Below are 21,266 nucleotides of genomic sequence, written 5' to 3'. Positions count from 1 at the left end.
AAAGGTGTCACTGAATTGATTAAGAAACTGCAATATATTCATGTACCTGTAAAATAGAAATGTAAGGAAATAGGAATCCCAGTTAGGTGAATATTCATTTGGCAGGGGGTTGAACATACTGTGGACACTTCCTTTGTGTCTGGAAAATGCAAAGAAATCCACGTCTGCCATCATGGCATTCTGAAGCATGGTTATTTTAAGATGAGAGTATGTACTTAGGAAGCTGATGCTTTATAGTGCTTGCCTTTTCTGTGAGGCTTCCCTTTATCCCATATGGCTTTTTAGGAATGAGGAATCCTAAACCTAGAACAGCATGGTACACTTCTGAATTCATCAGTAAAAAACAGGCATGGGAGCCCTGCGGGCTTCCTTAGGACTGCCATATGTTATTATAAAAAACATGCCTTTCTTTCTTGGTGAATGCTGAACATCCTCACAGAACAAAAACAATGTGTGGTACTCAGGCTTTTGAAGTAACTCCCAACTGCTATGTTGCTCTCAGTGAATTAATGGAAAAAAAAATTCAAGCCTTTTGAATTTTAGATTTGGAAGTGTCTATGTGATTCCAGGTACCTGTGAAAGATCATGAAACTTCTGTGTGTCCCTATATTCTTAAGAAGGCTCTTTCAGACATTGAAAAGTTGCAGCCTGAAACTGTGAACACCTGGTTGGACTCATTCTGTCAGGCTTGGCACAGCCACAGCTGTTGTGCTCCAGTGTCTGTATGGAAAAGGAGGTTTGTGAGAGAACTGCAGGCTTATTCCCTGTTTGTTGGTCTGGCAGTCCTTTTTATTCTGAAATCTGTAACATTTGCAGCTGTTTAGGGAGAAGTAAATGCAAGGTGGATGAAAGGCTATAAGGTGCATATACCTTTTTGCTCTTTGGATGGTGTAGTCCTAAATAAATTTCAGGGGCTTTGCTGACATGAGTGCTTGAAGATAAGGGTTAATTAATTTTCCTTACTGGCTTGTATTGACAACGTCACATTTTAAGTTTAACCTCTGTTGTCTTTAGGAAATGGAATAAAGAGCTGTGAATCTAAAGTTGAGGGGAATTTCAAACTGATTCTTTTTGTAGTCTCACCTTATTTTAGTCTCACTGAAGAAGATTAAAGAGGGGGAGAAGGAGGGGTGGGGTGAAAGGGTGTGAAGTGTTATTTTCTCTTCACCTCTAAAGTCTTCTTTATCTTGGGTTGGATAACTGTGCTTGGTTCATTATCAGACTGTCTCCTGTGGGAGTCTCCCATGGACTGGTGAGGACCTCCCCCCTTGCCTTACAGCTGGGAGGCACTTGCTGCTTCAAGGCGGGAGGAAGGTTTGTTTCAAAATCCCCTGCCAACTTTTTGGAGCCACAAGTCTGACATTTAGTAGTTCAGGAAAAAATTCCTTCCTCATTATGACCAGTATTTCTGAAACTTCCTTGCTTCTGAGCAACATGAAAAATTGAGATATAAAAGAACTTGTGCCTGCAGTGGTGTGTGCTGTGCATTTATGCCTCTTGCCCACCTTGTCTCTTTTGTTTCCTTTGCTAATTCTTCTGTGCTTTTCATTGAAGGAAAGCTCAAGTTCCAAACTGTTGGTTCACTCCCTGAGTGAATTTATCATCTGTTCTTTCCTGTGATGATGATTTTGGACTAAGTGTATTTATGACAACACAGCAGACTAGGATGGAGAAATCGGTCTAGACATTAAGTCAGGCTTGTCCTTAAAGTACAAGAGAAGGTTTGGAATCCCAGAACATTTTCAGTAGTATCAATTCAAAGTGAAAAATTATCAACTAGGCTTATGATTTGTTGTGGGGCTTCAGTGGTCTATTTATGATGTTTGCTGTGTCTTGAGACTTTTGCTCTTGGCTTTTGTCTTAAAAACTTCCCAGACAACCAGTTAACTAACCATACTCCATCTAGTATTAATTTGAATTATTTTTGCCATGCAACTGAGGCAAACTGATGCATGGTAGAATATTCTGCAGAACTGCAGATGATTGAATTTCCATCAGCTGTTTTTTGGATTTGGTAGGTCTCTCTAGGTATGCTTGTGAAATGCTTTTCACTTATTCTTTAGGTTGTGGCTTTGTAGTTTGTTTTGATATTGTTCTCTGAGGAAGGGGATGACCAGTATTGTCAGTCTAAATGTTTAATTTTAGCAGATGAAAATAAGCTTGAAAATAAATCTGGATTCTCTTTAGAGTGGGTTAATTTTTATTGCAGTTGACGTGTGGTCCTGCTCTGTTTCTCAGTCCCAAAAAGAGCAATTGGCACTCTATCGGCTCTTAAGAGAGAGATCAAGTGTTCTTGGAGCCAGCACATGGGACATTTGAAGCACAAGCAGCCTGTTTACTTCTCTCAAGAAAAGCCATAGCTCTTTAAAGTGCCTTCATGCTTCAATATCCTAAAAAGGCATATTTAAGATAAGTACCCTGATTAAGAGACCCATCAGCCTCGGTTGTGAGAAAATGTACTCGGAGGAAACCTTTTTGATTTAAAAAACTGGGCTTTCAGCTGAACAAAATGAATAAAACATTTGAATGGGTGCTTACAAGCTGCGAACACATGAATCTGAAATTTGATTCCATGTTAGAATAGAATTAAGAACAAATTGAACAAGCTGGGTTGGTTTGAGGGATCTGTTTATGTTTTGGTAACTATACTTTCTTCTAACTTAAGATACAGCATAGATTATAACTTGTAATACAGAAATTATTCTTCTGATGTGATTGTATTTTAGTAAAATAATATTTTTTTGTTCATGGCCTTGAGAATTTAATTATTAGACTTTGAGGCGATTCATTGTTATTGCAAGGGAAACCTTTCTACATGGAGCACCTGTAATTGCAGGGATAGGTCCTTTAACCCCTCAAACGATAGTAATTTTTTCATTGCAAGGCAAAAATCTAAAGACTGAGTATTGTGCAAATTAAACCTTTTGTAACAAACCAAAAATGGACAAATAAACCAGTTTTTTTTAAATTTACCCATTCCCCTTTCTTCATAAAGTATCAGTTGCATTCCAAAGCTGAAAATTATATTGTTTGTGATTGGTCTAGTTTAATATTTAGAAAAAAAAATAATACTTAATAATTTACTAACTAATAAATATAGAAATCTGTCTTTGTATTAGGTGTTGCTTTTAGAACTACATGAAGTAGTTCTGAAAGCAACACCTCTCAGTTCTTGGACAGTGTCAGTGAAGTGTTCAGGTTTTTTCTGCTTTGTTTTGTTTGTTTTTTTTTATTGATGCATGGGAACAGATAACAGATTTCCATTAATTCCTGTATAATAAAACTGAAGTGTGAGGTAGGAATGCATTGACTCGTGTCTAGTTGTAGAAACCACTCCTGTTAATTATGTGTCTGAGATTCCAGCTATGTCATGGTTGTTATCCTTGCACTTCCTGCTTTGTAACCTTATGCATTCCTTTATTTTTATTTTTAATTATTTTAAAGTTTGTATTAGACAGGCACAATCATGGTAATCCAGCTGGTATGAAATCATAAACAAAAGAATTTTTCTCTGAAAACATTTGATTCCTCTTTTTTTCTAGAAATTCTTCCTTTACTTATATAAGTGAACCTTTTAATAAATTCTGTAGCAACATGAAAGCTTAATTCTTTCATAGATTAGAGGAAGCAGAATTACTCATATGCTCACTCAATTTTTACTTGCATTGATATAATTTAAGTGTAGTGTAACAGTTTATGGAACTACTAGTCAGTGCTGTTTTGTAGTGGCTAGTACAGTGGGAATTTGCTACCTTATTTAAGTTCAATTTTGAAGAAGTCATTTCTGTATCCGTCTCCACCTGCTGCTCTTTGTTGGTGTTCAGTACATGAGAATTCATGTAATAGCTGCTATTAGTTAATGCTAAGGTCTGCGTAAGGCCACTGTGGTGATGGTTGATCATCCTGCATTCTAGAATTTTGGAGCATTTGCCAAGTACTTTGTAGAAAGGAAAGAACACATATTTAGCAATTTGATGTGGTGCAGGCTGAGCCATCAGATGTGTGCAAATCATGAGCCTTCAGTAATGAATGCAAATGAAAGTGTTCTATTTTTGACTTGGAATCCTGCTCTACAGTGACTGCAGTTTGTGATCAGAGTGTACAGGACTAATACATCGTGTACTACTATCAGCTGAATTTTCTTTGCAGTGTGCTTTCTGCTCTTGCGGTCCTTGAGTATTTTCTGTTCAGTAGTACCACCTGTTTAGAATTTGATCTGCAGTGTGATTACCATCCCTTTATCTGTTTATGAAACTATGATTGTATGACATGACAATTCCTTTTCTTTTCCTCCACTGTTATTTGTTTCACTCAGACTTTCAGAAAGGAAGTTGGGAAACATGGTAGCTTTATTTGCCACTACACTGACATAAACTAAATGTGGATAATAAAAGAAAAAATGGAAATAGTAAATTAGTGGGATGGAAGAAATAAATGGAAGTCAAAACTATTCCAGCCTATTTTTTGGGACTCCTTCCTTAATAAAAAAAGAGTTGATTTGCACATACAAGCCTTTCATTTTGTTTGTACAGTCACTATTTTACGGTTAAATTTTATATCTGCAACCTGGTGACTATGTGCAAGTGAAGTACATTTGCACAATGCAGAATTTTAAACCCTTTATTTTGCTTGGGAACTTTATATTCTGAAGTAAAAGTAAATAACATTTCTGTTGTGTTTTGATTTTTTTTTTCCTCCTCACTTTAGATCCCTGCAGTTCACTCAGCCCGCCGTGCTTTACTGAGGAGGACCGATTCAGCCTAGAAGCTCTCCGCATGATCCATAAGCAGATGGATGATGACAAAGATGGTGGTATCGAAGTAGATGAGAGTGATGAGGTAGGAGTAAAAAAACTTGTGCATACATGAAGTCTTTGTTATCCTTTTGTTTTGTATAGCTGCTCTTTATGTTTCAGCATTTGAGTAGTTGTTGCTGTTCTTATTAATTCAGCCCTTTCCTCAGGCACATATGTGTCTTGGTTTGAAAAGACAGGAGTCTGTGAAGGAAGGCAAAAAGCCTTCTGTGAAATGCAAAAGGTAAACCCCCTCCTTCCGAATTATCACAATTTCAGAATTAAAAGGGCTCTCAGGCAAAGATATGGGAATGGGAATAACAGTTTTTTACTAGGAAGAAAAAAAACTAAATAACAATGTAATTTAGCACAAGCTAAAAAACCACTGGCAGAGTGAGAAAAACCTGACACCCTGAGAAGTCAGGGTGCTGATAGTAGTCCAGCCAGATGGTGGCTGCTCCTCCTGGAGCGGCGATCTGCAGAAGGGTGTAGATCCTTTCTGAAAATGCGGCGAAGGAGCAGCTGGGCCTTGGTTCCTGATTCCTCTGGGAAATCCAGCGAAGAAGGCTGTCTGTGGTCTCAGAAATGCTTGTTTTATGGTGGCAGGGATGCTTGGCTCCTCCCTCTGGGTGGAGCATCTCTCAATGGGATGATGTAACTAATCTTACCAGCCACAGTGAGTAATTCAATAGCCCATTAGCAGGAGATTATCTTCCTGGTAGTGTCATTGTTCTTGAAAGAGATAAGAAAAACTGCCTAACCCCCAACAGATGGCAAAAATAGAATACATGCTTATTTTACAAGCCAGGACATTATGGAAGGAAAGTCTAATTTCTGTGTTTATCTGAAATGGGATATTACTGTCCATTGTTCTAGCCTAAAGGAAAGTTTTGTATGACTATGTATAGAAGGTGCTACTTTTGTGATTGGTGTAAGAGGTGGGCAAAGGTGAATGGTTAGCTTGCAGTAAGACAGTGGTGTCTTACTGACAGATCCATTGCTTGGTGTTGTGGTTTCTTCACTCAAAATTTTCTTGCTTAAGGCATCACTTGAGGCATTACCTTAGATCTGTTGCAGGCACTTCATGGTGTAAAACAATACCTGTTACAGAGAGCAGTCTAGAAGAAAGATTTCTGGTTTGGTTTACATTTTACAGACAAGTATTAAGGACATCATGCTTACTAATGGTAAATTGGGTCCTACAACCTAAGGAAGTTTTTGTGACTGTGGCTGAATGAGTTTGGTAGGTAGGCTCCTGGTGGTCCTGGCAAAGGACTTGCCCTTGCATTGGGATTCTCAGAATTACTGGGTAGGAATGTAGTTTCGTTGTGCTTGCTTATTTTGCTTTCTGGCTGTTGTTAGCCGCATGCTTAACAACTGAAGGGATGAAGATGTCCCCTAAAAATGATTGTATTGTCATGTGGTTCTGACACCCATTCTTACTGTAGATGAATGGGAGAAAAATCTAGCCCTCTTTTGTCATCCTTTTTTATGACGCCTAGGGGAAGATTATTCTCCCTGAATGAGTTAAGTTATGAATTATCATTTTCAAATTTAACGTGATGCTACTTACTTTTCCGTGTGCCTAGGTGCAAACAGCATCAACAGGCCCCATCCAGCCTGACCCTGAACTCTTCCAGGGATTGGGGCATTCACAGCATCCCTGTGCAGCCTGTTCCAGTGCCTCTCTACCCTCTGAGTAAAGAATTTGTTCCTAACATGTAGTCAAAATCTCTCCTGTTTTAGTTTAAAACTATTCACCCTTGTTCTGTTGCTGTCTGCCTGGGTAAAACGTTGCTCTCCCTCTATTTTATACCCCTCCTATATGTACTGAAGGTCGCAGTAAGATCTTCCTGGAGCCTTCTCCAGGCTGAACAGCCCAGCTCTCTCAGCCTGTCTTAAGATAGGTTCTCCAGTGCTCTGATCATCTTCATTGGCCAGTCTTGTTCCAATAGGTCAATGTCTTGTGCTGAGACAGCACTCCAGGTGGGATCTCACAAGAGCAGATGGGCAGAATCACCTCCCTCGACCTGCTGGCCACTCCTCTTTCAATGTAGCCTAGAATGCAGCTGACTTTTTGGCCTGAGAGTGTACACTGTTGGCTCATGTTCAGCTTTTCATCCACCAAGTCCTTGGTAGGGATGCTCTCAATGACTTCTCCCATGAGTCTGTGGAGACTCATGTCTTGCATTGCTCATGTCATGTCTTTCATTGCTCCAATGCAGATGCAACACCTGGTCCTTGGACTTAATGAGATTCTCATGGGCCCACTTCTTAGGTTTGTCCAGATCCCTCTGCATGACATCTCTTTCTTCTTCTAGTTCAGCTCTGCTGTTCAGTTTCATGTCATCTGCAAACTTGCTGAGGTGCACTGTCTGTATTGTTGATGAGGATATCAAAGAGCCCTTCAAGAGAGCCCTGAAGGGCACCACTCATCACTGGCCTCCACCTGGACAGAGAATGATTGACAGCTATGTCCATTCAGGCAGTTCCTTATCCATCAAATGATACATCCTTTTAATCTGTCTCTCTCCAGTCTGGGGATGAGGGTGTTATGTGCCGCTGTGTCAAAGGCCTTTCAGTGGTCTAGGTAGATGACATTTGTTTGGTCTTCCCCCATCAACCACTGCAGTCACCCCATCATAGAAGGCCACCAGATCAGTCAGACACCGTTTGCCCTTAGTAAAGCCAGGCTGGATTGTCTCAGATCACTTCGTTGTATGTGCAGTAACATTGCTTCCATGAGGATCTGCTCTATGATCTTCCAAAAGACAGAGGGGTGAGGCTCAGTGGTCTTTATTTTCTCAGGTCTTCATGTCTCTCTTTTTCAATAGGACTAATGTTTCCTTTTTCCTGATCACCAGGGACTTCACCTGACTGCCATGAGCTTTCAAAAATAACGCATATTGTCTGCCTTTGTTGGTGCAGAATATTTGGGACAGGCACAGTTCAGTCTGCAAACTGAAACATCAGTGATGGAGTGTGAGCTTCCTGAGGAACTTCCCAGTACTTTGTTTGTTTCTCTTGACTTGTACTGCATTTTTTGTACACCAAAGCTGAGGAAGTTTCTGAAGGAAAATACTGAAACATTGGAAACATTTTATTAGTATTCAGATTTACCCTGGTTTCTAGTGGATCATCTTTATATGTGACCTTAAGTTTCTTCCTGTTCCAGAGAAAGCAAGAGAAACTATGCTAAAGACCTTTAATGGCTGAAATTATAATAGTTGATGAGGCATGTTGTTCAGCTGGGGTAATTACAGGTGGGTGAAACTATATGCTCAAACTACACATTGTGCATAAAATAAGTGGCTTAATTGTAGCCCTTGTTTTTGCTAGTTCATTTTTAATTATTGAAAAATATTTAATAACCCACTCCCTGCAAAGTAGCACTTTTCTACATATAATTTCCACGCAAATCAGTGATGAATATGTATTTGCATAGAGTGCTTTCTTCTAAGACATTAAATGCAAACCTGAAATTAATGAGAAATGCACTTTAATTGCAAGTTCAGCTAGTAACCTCTGTTTTTCTTGTAGTGCTTTTACTAAATCTTTTGCCATTATCTTAAAAGATCTGCATTTACACAACATAGTTACATAGTTACCTGATTACAGTAAGTCTGAATATGTACTAAATATGTCCTATTTATATTTCAGAAACAGATTTTTTCTTTTGTTCTGTCACAGTGGGTAATGCTGCTTATTTTTATTAAGAATGAGGACTGATAATTAAAAAAATCACTTTATTAGAAGTAAAGCTTACATGAAATACAGGGATTTTACTAAACAGCAGGGAATGGATTTTCTGTTTTATGCTGCATGGTTTTTACTTTCAAGACTCCTGAAGAGCAGCATATTGAGTATGTGGATTAGATGTTCATTCGCTTTTTACTTAGCAGGAAAAATGTGACAAAGTAGAATAACTTTGTGCTGTTTTACCAGCATTACAACAGTGTTGCAAGGGTATATTTACACCAAGGAAGGAAGTTCTTGTAAATAAGTTATTTTGAGACAGGAAGGTAAAAAGAGCTAAAGATGTTGAACTATTTATTTTAACTGTTTTAATTTGCTAATCCAGTTAACTCCTGACAGTGATTCCAGACATTTCATCTGCATGCAGTTTATTTTTCCTGATGTTTTCATGCCCTGTTTTAGGTTGTAGCTTGTTTTTCCTCTGTAAAATGAAGGACCACATGAAACCATTCTGTAAAGAAGGAATTTTTCTAGGATATTAGAAAATTTGAATGAAGGTATTTCTTATTTCCCCAAAAACTGTCTGATACTGGAAGGCCTTTGGACGTACTTTGTATGGACTGGAAAGAAACTTGTATTTGACTTTGATAAAGTTGATGTGAGGAAATCTGATCTAAATTTTTAGCATGGGATTTAATAGTCAGCAAAACATGAGGGATTTTCTTGAAGTCTTCTTAGGAAGTTGGAGGGGCTCTAATCTGAACATGGAGTAGTTACTTTTTCTTTTTTAATTATTGTTTGGTGTGATACAGCAAAGAAAAAGAAAAAGGAAGAAAAAAGCCCTCTATACTTATTATGAGGCAGGCTAATATGAATTTTTCTATTAGACTTAGCTGCTGATATTATTACTTTATATGTCAAGGATTGTGATTGTTTAAGCTGGTTTCAAGAGGCAGGCTGTAAACGGGTAACTGGAAGGGAGAACATGGTATTACTAACTGAGGTTTTAGTCATGTGTTGTGGGAGGCTATCTGCCTCAGGAAGCATCTGTTGCACCATGGGAACCTGTTTTGTTTTAATGATGAGACACAAGCAATAAAACAGACTTATCATATGTTCACTATTTACATAGGTTTTTCCTGTTTCCTTAGCTTCCCTGAGCAGGTCCTACATAAAGTAATTTCCTCAAGGAATCTCTCTGTAATGTTAGAATAAGTTGATGTTTTTGAAGTATTAGTATCGTACTGTGTGTCTAATGTCTCACCAAGCTAAAGGCACAAATGTACGGTTTTGTGTGGGATCTGTGCATAGATCACTTCATATTTTGCTTAAGTTTTTTTAAGGAGGTAACTGGAATTGTCACTTTATAAAAAAACTGCAAACTGAACAAACCCCATGGAAAACCACCAACACCCTGTCCCATGTCATTCCCCGAGAAAAAGAATTAAAAAAAAACAAAATAAAAAGGCACAGTAAGGAGAAGAGACTGCAGCATTGAAAGCATCTGAGAATAGCTTTTAGCAGGATGGTCGAAGAAATTGGAACCTCAGAGATGATATGTCAAAGTGACTGACTTAAAAATGTTGTCTGGAGGCAAGAATCAAACCGAATCTAACTTTTGTGGCCTAAACCAGGGAAGATTATTCTCTTCTGTACAGTGATTAAAGCAGGAAAAGTATCTGGCATGGTCTGGAATGATAAAACTATTATAGCACTTTGGCTGCAGTAAGTTTGACAGGGATAGGCTCCATTCTGTTCTCAGCAAGTTGTTGAATGTCCTTTCAAGTTCCCGTAGTATTTTGGTTTTGTCATTCTCATTTATGTAATAAATGTCCTCAAACTGGAGTTAATATTCCTGTAAACAATTTAATGTTTTGGTGTCAGCTCTTTAGACAAAATTCTGCATGTGGAAAAATATATGTTGCAGTGGTTCAGAAACTGAAGACATAACTGATTTTTCATGACACTGGGATGACTCCTGAGTGCATTTTACATCTCACTGTGCAAGACATTCTGTTACAAACATTGGTCTTTCAGACAAGGATTTTCAGCTTCCTAACCAGTGCAGCAAATCCTTGCCCCCAAAGCTACTAGGTTATTTTGAATTCCTTAATTTGTTGTGGCTCTCTTAATAGAGGTCTTTTTTGAATTAATTTTTTTTCATTCAACTGCTAATGTATTTGTCCCCGGGCAGAGTGTGCTTTAGTCTCCTGAAGTTTTGTAAGCAGCTCTGAACGTGTCTAGACAATTTGTTTTTGCAGAGCAGGATAAGGAGCCAGGTCTTGTGTGAAAACATGGATGGTGTTAGACAGCTGTGCCTGTGCAAAAGGCCCTCTGGAGAGGCAGCACGTGTTATTGTGGGTACAGTTGCACAGAAACCTGTTCCAGCGGGGTTTGGACTACACCTACCTCTCGCCTTGCCTCCTTGGACGTGCTGAAGCTAATATGAAGCTGTCTGCACCTCTTTATTTAGTCCTGCTACAATGAAGTGATCCCTTGGAAATTCTGTCTTGGCTTTGCAGAGTTTACTTTGCAGTACATAGCTACAGTTTTGTTTTGAGCTGCAGTAACTTTTTTCAATAGAATGTGTAGGTTATTTAAGATATACTTGATAACGCTTTCCTGGCTGTGTCCTGCATTGTTCTAGTCAAGTTCTATTATTAATTATTAATATTATTAAATAGATTTTCTTATTTTACTTTATAGCCTCTTTAGAAGCCATTTCTGTAGGGCAGGCAGTCATACCTGAATCATAGTATTGTTGCCTTTTAAAAGCACATTTGCCATCATAGTTTAGTCAGTAGGTGTGACATTGCAATAGCTGCAACAAATCTTGCAGCAAATAGATGTGAGGAAATGTACTAAAAGGCTGAAGTTGTAACTTCTGCTGGTTTTCCCTTTGAAGGACATAACACTGTTTGAGGAATAGATGCTCAAGGATGAGAGTAATACCTGGCCAGGAGATGTTACTAATTGCTCTTAAAGTAACTTGTCAGTTAGAGGGTCTATTTTAAGTTGATGAAACTGAAAATCATAAACTTGAGCCTTCACCCAGAACAAAATATAAACATCACGAGAGTGGTTTCTGCTGCTGTTAGTGAGTGTGGTTAATTTTACTTTTCCAGTGGCATTCTTGAAAGAATGCAATTGCATGTTTGCCCTGCAATCATGTCATGCAGTATCAATATTTTAATTTTTTTTCTTTTCTTTTTTTTTTTTTTTTTTTTCCTGTTATAGTATTTCTGGGATCAAAACTCTAGTTTCAAGTCTAGGTGTGGTGTTTTTTTTAATTCTGTACTTGTTTTCGAAGCAACTGCTTTGACAAATGATTATTTTTGTTTCATACAGAGATTTTTAGGCAACTTATCTTCTGCTTTCTTGGTTTCAACTTCGTAGTTTTAAAAGGACTTCTCCTTCCTGAGTAATTATGTTGGGTAAGATAATACTTAGATGTGTTTTTCTTAGAGCTTATTCTTTTAACCTCCCTATTTAGAGTTATTTTTCTAACCCTTTCTTTGTATACTTAATGACCAGAGGAGAGATTAGCTGCCATGACAAGGAACAGAAAAATCCTCTTTTTAACTAGAGGTGTTCTGTTTTTGTCATTCTTCAATTTAGGTCCCAGTTCTTTTTCTTAAAGAAGCACTTCCATATTAGGCCACTTTCCAAACAAAGATCTTTTATACAAAAGAAAGATGTTTGATGTTGTTAGATACCTCTTTGTTAGTGAATGCGCTTACTCTTTGAAACACTGTGACCTCCTTCCAGATACATGCACTGTAACTGTAGTGTTGTGACCTTGTGGTGTCAGAGAACCTCTTTAAGGAAGTCATTGTGGTTGTTTTCCAGGGATCTGGGAGCAGTACGGGTAGGAGAGAACAGAAGAGGGGCTTTTGAACACTTGGAAGTAGTTCTCACAGATGTACTATCTCTGCCCCTGAGCTGTTATTAACTGTACTGGTTGCTAACTGCAAGCTGCTTTCCAGTTTGTGTTGACGCTCCCTTTTGGAAGACGGACGTGGTCAGATACTCCAGCGGGTGTCCCGGTGGGCGCCGGGCGCGCTCCGCCCTTCCCTCTCCCGGGGAATCCCGCGCCGCGCGCTGGGATCCGCGCTCCGTGCGGCTGCCGGCGGCGCCCTCTGCGGGCGGCGCGGCGGAACTGCAGCCGCGAGCCGAGGGAGCCGCGGTCCTGGAGAGGCGGGACGGGCGGAGCTGGAGCACCTGGGCATCCTCCCTCTCTTCTTTGCTTCTAACAATTGAGTACTGCTGGCAACAGCAATTCAGATTTTCCTTGACGGCACGTGTAACCCAACAAAAATTCTCATCCTTGGATATTTTACAGCCTTTACTGACCGCTATCCGTAAAGGTAGCAAGTCTGTACAAGCAAAAGTGATCTGAGTTTTAGCTGAGAAGACTCAAAATTGGCACAAGCTTGTATATACAACATATTCTGTCCCTCTTCAGCAATTTGATCACCCTGCAACACTTGTTTTGAAAAAAATGTCCATGCCTGACATTTGGGGTCTCCAAGGATGGTACATCATCAGTCACTAGAAAGCTGAAGAGTGAGTGCTAGCATTTACTGTAACCCCCGTGTGAAAAGAGATAATCTTTACAGAGAGGGACATATATGTTTTTGCTGTATTTTTAGTATATATTTTGCAAGTTCCTGAAAGATATTCTGGGGATGTCATTTGACAGCAGATACTTACAGTCTGGAGGGAAAAGGTAAGGTGGGAAGGCATCAGTTCTTTCCTGCTGTTCCATCTGTAAGACTACTATAATCTGGAAAGGTTTAGGGACATTAGTGGATAAGAAAATTATTTTGTTTGTTTTCTTTTTGTCTAGTTCCTGCTCTTCTGTTTAGCCTTTATTAAACATGAAGTGGGAATCAACAAGACAATCCATCTTTCATTGCATGTTGCATGACAATTGTAGAATTTGGCAGCTTCATGGTAGCATTGCCAATATGGGAAGTATTCAGAGTTCCCACTTGGATGATGGAATATACAACAGATACTTTTACATTTGCATACAGTCTGTGCTTATTATATTGCATACTGTGCTTATTAAACCTTTTTACTGTTGCTGATCCATGGTTTTTCAGAAGTTCTGTAATTGCCTTTGCCCCAACAGGCTGTTATTTTCAGTTCTCATATATTTTAGAAGTTTCTCATATATTTCTCATGTATATGCATGTGTGCGTATATATATATATTTATATATCTCAATTTATGCCATTCTTATACACATGGGGAAGAGGAGTTAAAAATGCTTATGCAGTTTGTGTGGGCTAAACAGAGCTGTTCTAGGAATCAAAAGACTTCACAAAACTGATGTCTGACAATCAGAAAAAGTTTTGAAGTAATAGATAAAGGTGAAAGGATTTACATCCCATCAGTGTTTCAATACTATGGCTCTGTGGTTTGGTTAAGGAGGGCAAACTAGTATGTTGTCCCGTGTCCATCAGTTAGGGGAGAAACTTGAATCCATTCACAGTTTGAGAGTCCCTCACATTCTGGTAAAATTATTTTAGAGAGAATTGGTGTTAGCTTTTGCTTGCATATTTCTACTATTGTATACAGTTTATTTTTATTATGAGTTAATATTATTGTTTAACATTGGCTACTTTTCAGTCTCTCCTGCAGTTTTTGAATGGTATATTCTCTAGATCTGTTAGAAATGGAGCCTTTGTTATAGATGGAGCCTTTGCAGGATGCTCTGCACTTGAATTATTACCTGGATTGAATTTTAAGAATTGAGTTCTTCTGCAGTGCATCACTAGCATCACTTTGTTCCTCACCTCTCTTGAAGTGGTGATGATGTATGATCAGCTGTATAAAAGGCTGGTTTTTGATTTAGCTGTCATGACTATCTGTAGCTGGTTTTGTTTGAGCAGCTTTATCCTTCATGAACTGAAGAAAGAAAGCCATCTACTGTGGAAGACCACTTGGTTTTCTGGTACTGTTAGTACCAGGTACTAGTTTTCCAATACTAATCCCAAGGTCTTCACCCAAAGAGACTGTTCATACAATGCTTTCAGGGACTGATACTTCTGAAGGGCTTCCACTATTAATAGGAAGTTATTTACAACCAGATTCCAGCTTTTCTAGGCCTTTATAAAATAAAAAAATTGAATGAATTTTGCAGTTCCCTGGCTTTTCTTGGTTATGTATTTGGAGAACTGTTTGTAGCAACTTGTGGAATACTGATATAACACTGCCATCATATAATTGTATCATAGACTCATGGAATGGTTTGGGTTGGAAGAGACGTTAAAGATAATTTGATTCTGCCCTCTTGTAGGCAGGGACATCTTGCACTAGATCAGATTGCTCAGAGCCCAATCCAACCTGGCCTTGAATGCTGCCAGGGATAGGGCATTTACAGCTTCTCTGCACAACATGTGCCAGTGCCTCACCACCCACTCTGTATGTCATGATTGCATGATATTTCTTTTTATAATGTTTGCTAAAAGGCTTCCTATTAATTACTGAAAATGAAGCAGCTTTATGTAATGCTTCTGTGCTTGGAGTGTAACCACTGAGGAATGATTAGCAAGCAGAAAATTGGCCCTCAGATGACTTCTGTTTTTTAATTTGATGAATAGAAGTCAAATTTTTGTTGTCTAATCAAAAGACTTTAATACTACTTAGTAAACAGCTTACTCTCATCCCTCAGGCAGTTGCATTTAACTGGTATGGCAGGATTCAGGCATTACTCATCCAAAAATGACTGGCACACTTTCAAATCTTATGTGGCCTTATTTTCAAGGAGGGGAAGTTGGTTAAATGTCATCAGAATAGAGAAGTGCACAGTGTGACTGTGTTCATGTAATCACTGAGGCATACTAATAACGTTAAACTCAGTACAGTGGCAACTGCATCATCAGTTTTTCTAGAATTTAATAATTGTGAAAAATCTTGTAAGAGTGTTTAACTTAATTTCTGAGTCTGATGTAAAAAACTCAGATCAATTCTCTGCTGCTGCATGGGGAAGAGATGGGAAAGACTCTACCTGATTTCTGTGTAGTTTCTCTTCAGAAATTGTCATTTAGGCGTTTAAGATCATGTTTTTCCCTTTTCTTCAGTTTCTAAGGGAAGATATGCAATACAAGGATGCCTCAAATAAACACAGTCACCTGCACAGAGAAGACAAGCATATCACCATTGAGGATCTGTGGAAACGCTGGAAAACGTCTGAAGGTAGGTAAAGAAGTGTAGCTGAAAATGACATAGTTATAATTCAACAATTTTTCCTCCAAGTATAGAGTAGTGAATGAATGACCTCTTGAAGCATCTTCATCAATCGGTTTTGACACTGTTATTTATAGGCACACATAAATCTGGCTAGAGAACTCATTTAGTCCAGCTAGAGGTAATTTCCTCTTCATGTGCTTTGTGTATTGTAAACTAAATAAACTAAGATAGCTTACATGAGGCTCTAATTTATCAAGGTGACTGGTGCAAATACTGAATTCCAGATTAGCTTGTTTTTAATTTAATGAAACCTAAGGGTTTCTCTCAAGCTATTTAATTTTTTAAAAAAATATAGTATTAAGTGGAAAATCCAATGCACTTTCACTTTGATTTAAATTTTATTTGAGCTACAAAGATCTGGAATTCTTAGTCCAAAGAATTTTTGAAAAATCTTCTTTAGCTTGAGATACAGTAAAATGTACTGACAACCCAACACCACCAGCCCTCCCTTGCTTTGATTTAAATGAAATAAGTAAGTTGAGCCAACTATTCCAAGTATCAAAGGACAGTATTTAATCAGTACAGTGTTCATTGCCAAATATGTCCCAGGATATAGTGATTATATATATAAGAGATCTGGAATGTTAGAATTGTTGGGAGAAAAATACCCAACTTCCTCAGCCCCTTCCCCACCTCAGCCCTCATTCTGAAGGTGTTGTGCTGTCCTGGCTGTGCCAGGAGAGGATTGATTTTCAGCAGCAGTCAGGAGGGGGCATGGCTATGGCCAGGGTGTTATCCTACACCTACAGCCCCACGTCACTGCTGGGAGTGTCTCTGCTGGGGAGAAGAGGTTCATTCTGGTTGAGAAACATGGGGAATGGACCCATCTGGTATTTGTTTATTGTCAGGGGATTTCCATGTGAGTAGTTTATTTTCCTTATACCTTTTGTTATTGTATTGTTGCTATTATTGTTCATTTTCTTATCTCATTGCTGTTCCCAGTAAATTGTTCCTATCTCAACTTAGGATCTTTACCCTTTGTGCCTCCAGTTGAGGGGAGGGAGGGGAAACTGTACACGTTTTAAAGGCCTGCTAAATTTGAGAATACCATTCCTAAACCACAACGTGTTCTAATGGTGAGCATAGAGAGATCTAAAACTCTGTATGGGTTGAACAACTGAAAGTAAGAACAAGAGGGGAATGAAACCAGGAATAGGGCATTGGTTCTTTCTGCTAATGCAGGAAGTCACTTAAGTGCACTCAGAGGTAATGCATGAATTGTTTGGAATGTAGTAAATATCTGTTTTAACCAGTAACTTTTCAAACTCTTCAAATATTCCTTAAATACTTATTCACTGAAGATCCTGTTCCCTGAAAGTATTGTAAGTAAATTATCAGAATAATTGTCTTCTCATAATTGTAAGTCATGAGTTCAAAAATTTAAGCTGTAGTGATTCTAGAAGTATAGTTTGTGTGTTGTGTATATCTTTATTCCAGTTTTATTGAATGTAGTGAGAGAAAGTAAGACTCAAAAGATTTGGAGAGGAATGTCTCATCTCATTGTGTCTTGCTTATAGTGGCTTTATCTGTGTATCCTGCTGAGAGAACTAAAATTGCACCAGAGGGAGACCTTTAGAATAAGACTCCTGAGCAGTGTTAACAGTGGTCTGCTGACTATTAGAAAGCATGAAGCCCCTCAGAAAATTAACTGCTTTAATTAGATTTTAGGTAAAATGTTGGAAAATGGAAAATGTTGCCATTCCCTTCTATATGTTTTAGGCATTTTTGTTTTAGGCATTTATTTGTTTTTTATGTGTCACTAGTTTATAGCAATTTGACAACATTAAGCAAGAGGATGGAAGGTAGTGTAAATGATAGTATCAGCAATTAGAGACTTTAAACAATCTGTTGAGGTATCTGTGTGAGAATTGCAAACTCTAGTGCTCCTGACAGTATATACAGAAACATTTTTAGGATCTACTGCTGCGTAGTTTATGCTGAGTAGAATTTGTCCATTCTTTGCCATAAAGCTTGCTTTATGTGAATGTTTGTCTTAAATATTTGTCAAATAGCTTAAAGGTGTTCTTTGTTTAACATATTGGTGGTGCAAGACAGATAAGGTGTGAGGGAAGAAAGCAAAAAAATGCCATTGCTGTTTGATGTCTCCTTTCAGGATTAAAGAACGTAGAGGTTACTTTTAAATAATTGATTGAAAAGGATTTTATATACTGAATGTAACACTGAGGGTTGGCTGTGTTCAGAGCTCTAAAAATCGCCTAATAATAGACAGGTCTTCAGAATATTTATTTTTAATATTTCTGGCTCTGGGCAGGTTTTTGATGTCTCTGCCTGGTGCAGAATCCTTCATAGTGTAGGCTGGTGCAAATTGAAGGAAGTCTGAGACTGTTTCAGGTTTTACCTGCATGGCAGGAGTCGTATCATAGCTTGAATCAGCATCTAGCCTATTGTTGCTGTGTTGCCACTCAGTTTAAAGGACTCCTTTGGTATAAAACAAGACTTTAATTTATTCGTTTAGTTAGAATGTGCTTTTTGTGACCTTTGAATTTTTTGATACTCATAATCTAATTCTACAGAGTGCTCTATTTAGATGAGTGACTGTGAGCTATCACAGCTGTTTAAAATGTAGAAAACACTTCTCTCTGAAAGTCTTCTGACTGCTCTTACTGTGTGTTACTGTTCTTTAAATGCCAGTATATGCTTGTTGCATGGTATTATTTGGCTGTCTTCTTCTCCAACTAAGCAGTATTTATACATGTACTACAGAGCCTTTCAGCTGTTCACAAGTAACGAACTTAGTTGCTACTGTTAGGTTAATATCAGAGGTGCATCTTCAGTGTTTTTTCTGCAAAAAACCTCTTGAAGAGGTAGTAGTTCTGAGTGTGGAAAAGGGGACAGAGAAACATTTGGTTTGATGTCTGAATACCAGTCCTTGTACAATTGTATTTGGAAGTTCTCTCACTGAGTGGCACCTGCCTTCTCTCTTTGCCCCTCTAATTGGCTGTGGTTGTGTGAATTTGCTGTCTGAAGAGCAGGGGTGTAGGTATTTAGTCTCAGTAGCAAGGGGGCTGTAAAATCAGTCCAGAACCTTCAGCTGGTTGGTTCTCTGACCTGTCTCAGTGAGTAGGGCTGGATGCATTCTTAGTGATGTAGCATTGTCACTTGGGACTTGATTTTGTAGCCAAGTAAAAACTGTTGAAGTCAAACCTGGAGTTCGTGACTGCTTGGTTGTTGTCAGATTAATTTGAATCCTACCAAAACCTAGTTGTTACAAACAACCTTAAAAAACAAAAAAGTAGGGTTTTTTGCCATTATGGCATATTCGAGCTTTAATGTGTCTCCTTTAATCTCCTGTAGATTGCCCTATTATACCAAAAAACCTTCTAGCCTTCTATGTGTACCTCTTTTTTCCCCCCTTTAATTCTCATTCCCTTTTTGTGGAAAATAGGAGGTGAACTAATGTCTGGTACATTATTTATTAGGGTAAAAAGATACAAAAAAGGCTCTATATTTGCATGTGTGATCACCTGTTGTATTCTGATGTACTACTGCCAAGTGTTCTTGCAGCAGCTGGGACTAAAGTGCATACCACAAACATGTTGTGGTTGCCTTGCTCTCTAATAATTTGCTGTCTCAAGTTTTAAATATCTGGAAGTTGGAAATGAATGCAAGCACGGCTTGGCTAAAGATGAATTACATAATGCTGCATGCTGCTGATGTAACTGCTGAAGGTCCTAAAAACGAAGTTTTTAATCCTTTTGTGTCATAAGAGAGATTTAACATGATAAATTTAACACACAAAAAACCCTGATAAATAGCCTGATCTCCTAATCCCTGTGGATTAACAATGAGAAACTTTCATACAGGGCCAGTTTAAAGCTACTTTTACTGTCTTCACCTTCAGGTGTTTTGGTAGAAGAGTTGAAAAGAAGTAGGAAAAAAAACCCCAAATCTCAAACGTGTGATCTGCATAAAATAGCTGATGGAAGTCTAGAACTGAGTACTGCTCTGGGGTGTGGACACTGCCTTCTATACCTGCCTCCCCAAAGCATGTTGCTGACATCCTCTCTCTGAAGGTATCTCTTTGTTAAAAGAGGTGTGTGAGAGAAGGATGTTACAATTACTCTGTAATGCTATATGCATTTAAATTACAGTAATTGTGGCTTGCTACTCTGCTGTTTGAAGTAACTGCTTTCTGTTTCGGTGATTAAACTAAGGAAAAATTACAACCTCAGCTAATTAGTGCGAGTTGGCACATTCTAATTGGCAGCGCTGATCAAGATGAATTTCAGCTGTTCTGCTTGCCCTTCAGTACACCTGGTCCTGGTGTATATCACACTTGTCTTGTGTCATGTTTCAGTGCTTCTTGTGGAGAAAGGCCAGTTTGCTTTTCAGTACTTTATGCTGTTGTAGAACAAACATGTATGTATGTCATGACTGGAGACAAGTCAAGTAATACTCCTTACCAACATATGGTCTGTGGAAGTTAACAACAAAAAGAAGCAGTCTGAATGTTTTCACTGATTGATAGGAAAGGAAGAACAGTGTAGTTTAGAGTCTGAGTTCCCCTGCAAAACTTGGGGATTTGGGGGCACTGGCACTGGACTTCTGTGAGTGAAGAATTAGTTTACATAATAAATCTAAATTTCTTGCAAAATGTGTATGTGAAAAGAGATTCAGATCTTGACATCCCAGAACAAGAGATGACAGTATATATTCATAGCTTAAATGGTTGAGTGGTCAGTTAAAGGGACACAACATAAATAAAGAAGTAATTTGATATTATTTTTTAATAAATGAGTAACAGTATAAGAGTACAGAAAGTACAAGTTTCAGTTCTAGTTTAAGATAGACTGTGGTTGTTTCTTTTTGCAGTTTCTGTACTAATGGAGGTATTTGATACAGTGATAGATAATGAACAATAAAGTGCTTTTTCCAGAATATAACTGATTTGTTTGGAAAAATTCATTGATAGTCTACGAAGAAAACATCACACCAGTTTAAGCAGTGCAACAGATGTGATTTGCTGTATGGTAAACCACTTAAATGTGTAGCTCATTTCTTTCAGGATAATATGTTTAATATTACCACTGGATTATAGAAACCTATAAATTTATGTAAAATTTGGCAGAGTGTCTACAAAATTCTTTCAGTGGTAGAAGTGAAAAGTCTCAATGGTATTTTTAATCCTTCCCCCCGCTTATAAACTCAGTGAATTGTGTGGCTTCTGATATTGAGTTCTGTACTGTCAGTGATAGACTGTAGTGTGCAGTGGCTATTTTAGGTGTTTTTTTCCTCATGTCACAACAAAACAATGCTTTTAGTTTGGATCAATCTATGAACACATTTCTAGAATGCAGTTCAGGTGATAATTTTCTGGATGATTCTACCACTCTTTTGAGACTTGTAGTGACCAGTCAAATGACTTTGAATGATTTGTAAATCTGATTGCTTATTATTCACAACACAGAAGAATCTTTGCAGTGGGAAAACTACTTGTTTATAAGTGGAGCCCAGATATTTTACATAAAATTTTAGAGTAATATGACAAAACTGAGTC

At 38.2% G+C, this 21,266-nt stretch overlaps 1 protein-coding gene across 6 annotated transcripts in view; it reads left to right on the top strand.

Annotated features, from left to right (window-relative positions):
* The window catches only part of STIM2 (stromal interaction molecule 2), an 80,630-nt gene that overhangs the window by 48,060 nt on the left and 11,304 nt on the right, over positions 1–21,266 (top strand). For all 6 annotated transcript variants that reach the window (XM_064418453.1, XM_064418458.1, XM_064418452.1 and 3 more), the window contains 2 exons: positions 4,708–4,838; positions 15,580–15,694. In XM_064418453.1, coding sequence (XP_064274523.1) covers positions 4,776–4,838; positions 15,580–15,694 — 178 coding nt within the window. In that variant the 5' untranslated portion in view covers positions 4,708–4,775. The remainder of the gene's footprint in view (positions 1–4,707; positions 4,839–15,579; positions 15,695–21,266) is intronic.

This window comes from Passer domesticus, chromosome 4 (genome assembly GCF_036417665.1).
Source record: "Passer domesticus isolate bPasDom1 chromosome 4, bPasDom1.hap1, whole genome shotgun sequence".
Taxonomy (NCBI): Eukaryota; Metazoa; Chordata; class Aves; order Passeriformes; family Passeridae; genus Passer; species Passer domesticus.
The sequence above is the reverse complement of the archived record's forward strand: the minus strand, read 5'-3'. Positions and strand labels throughout refer to the sequence as shown.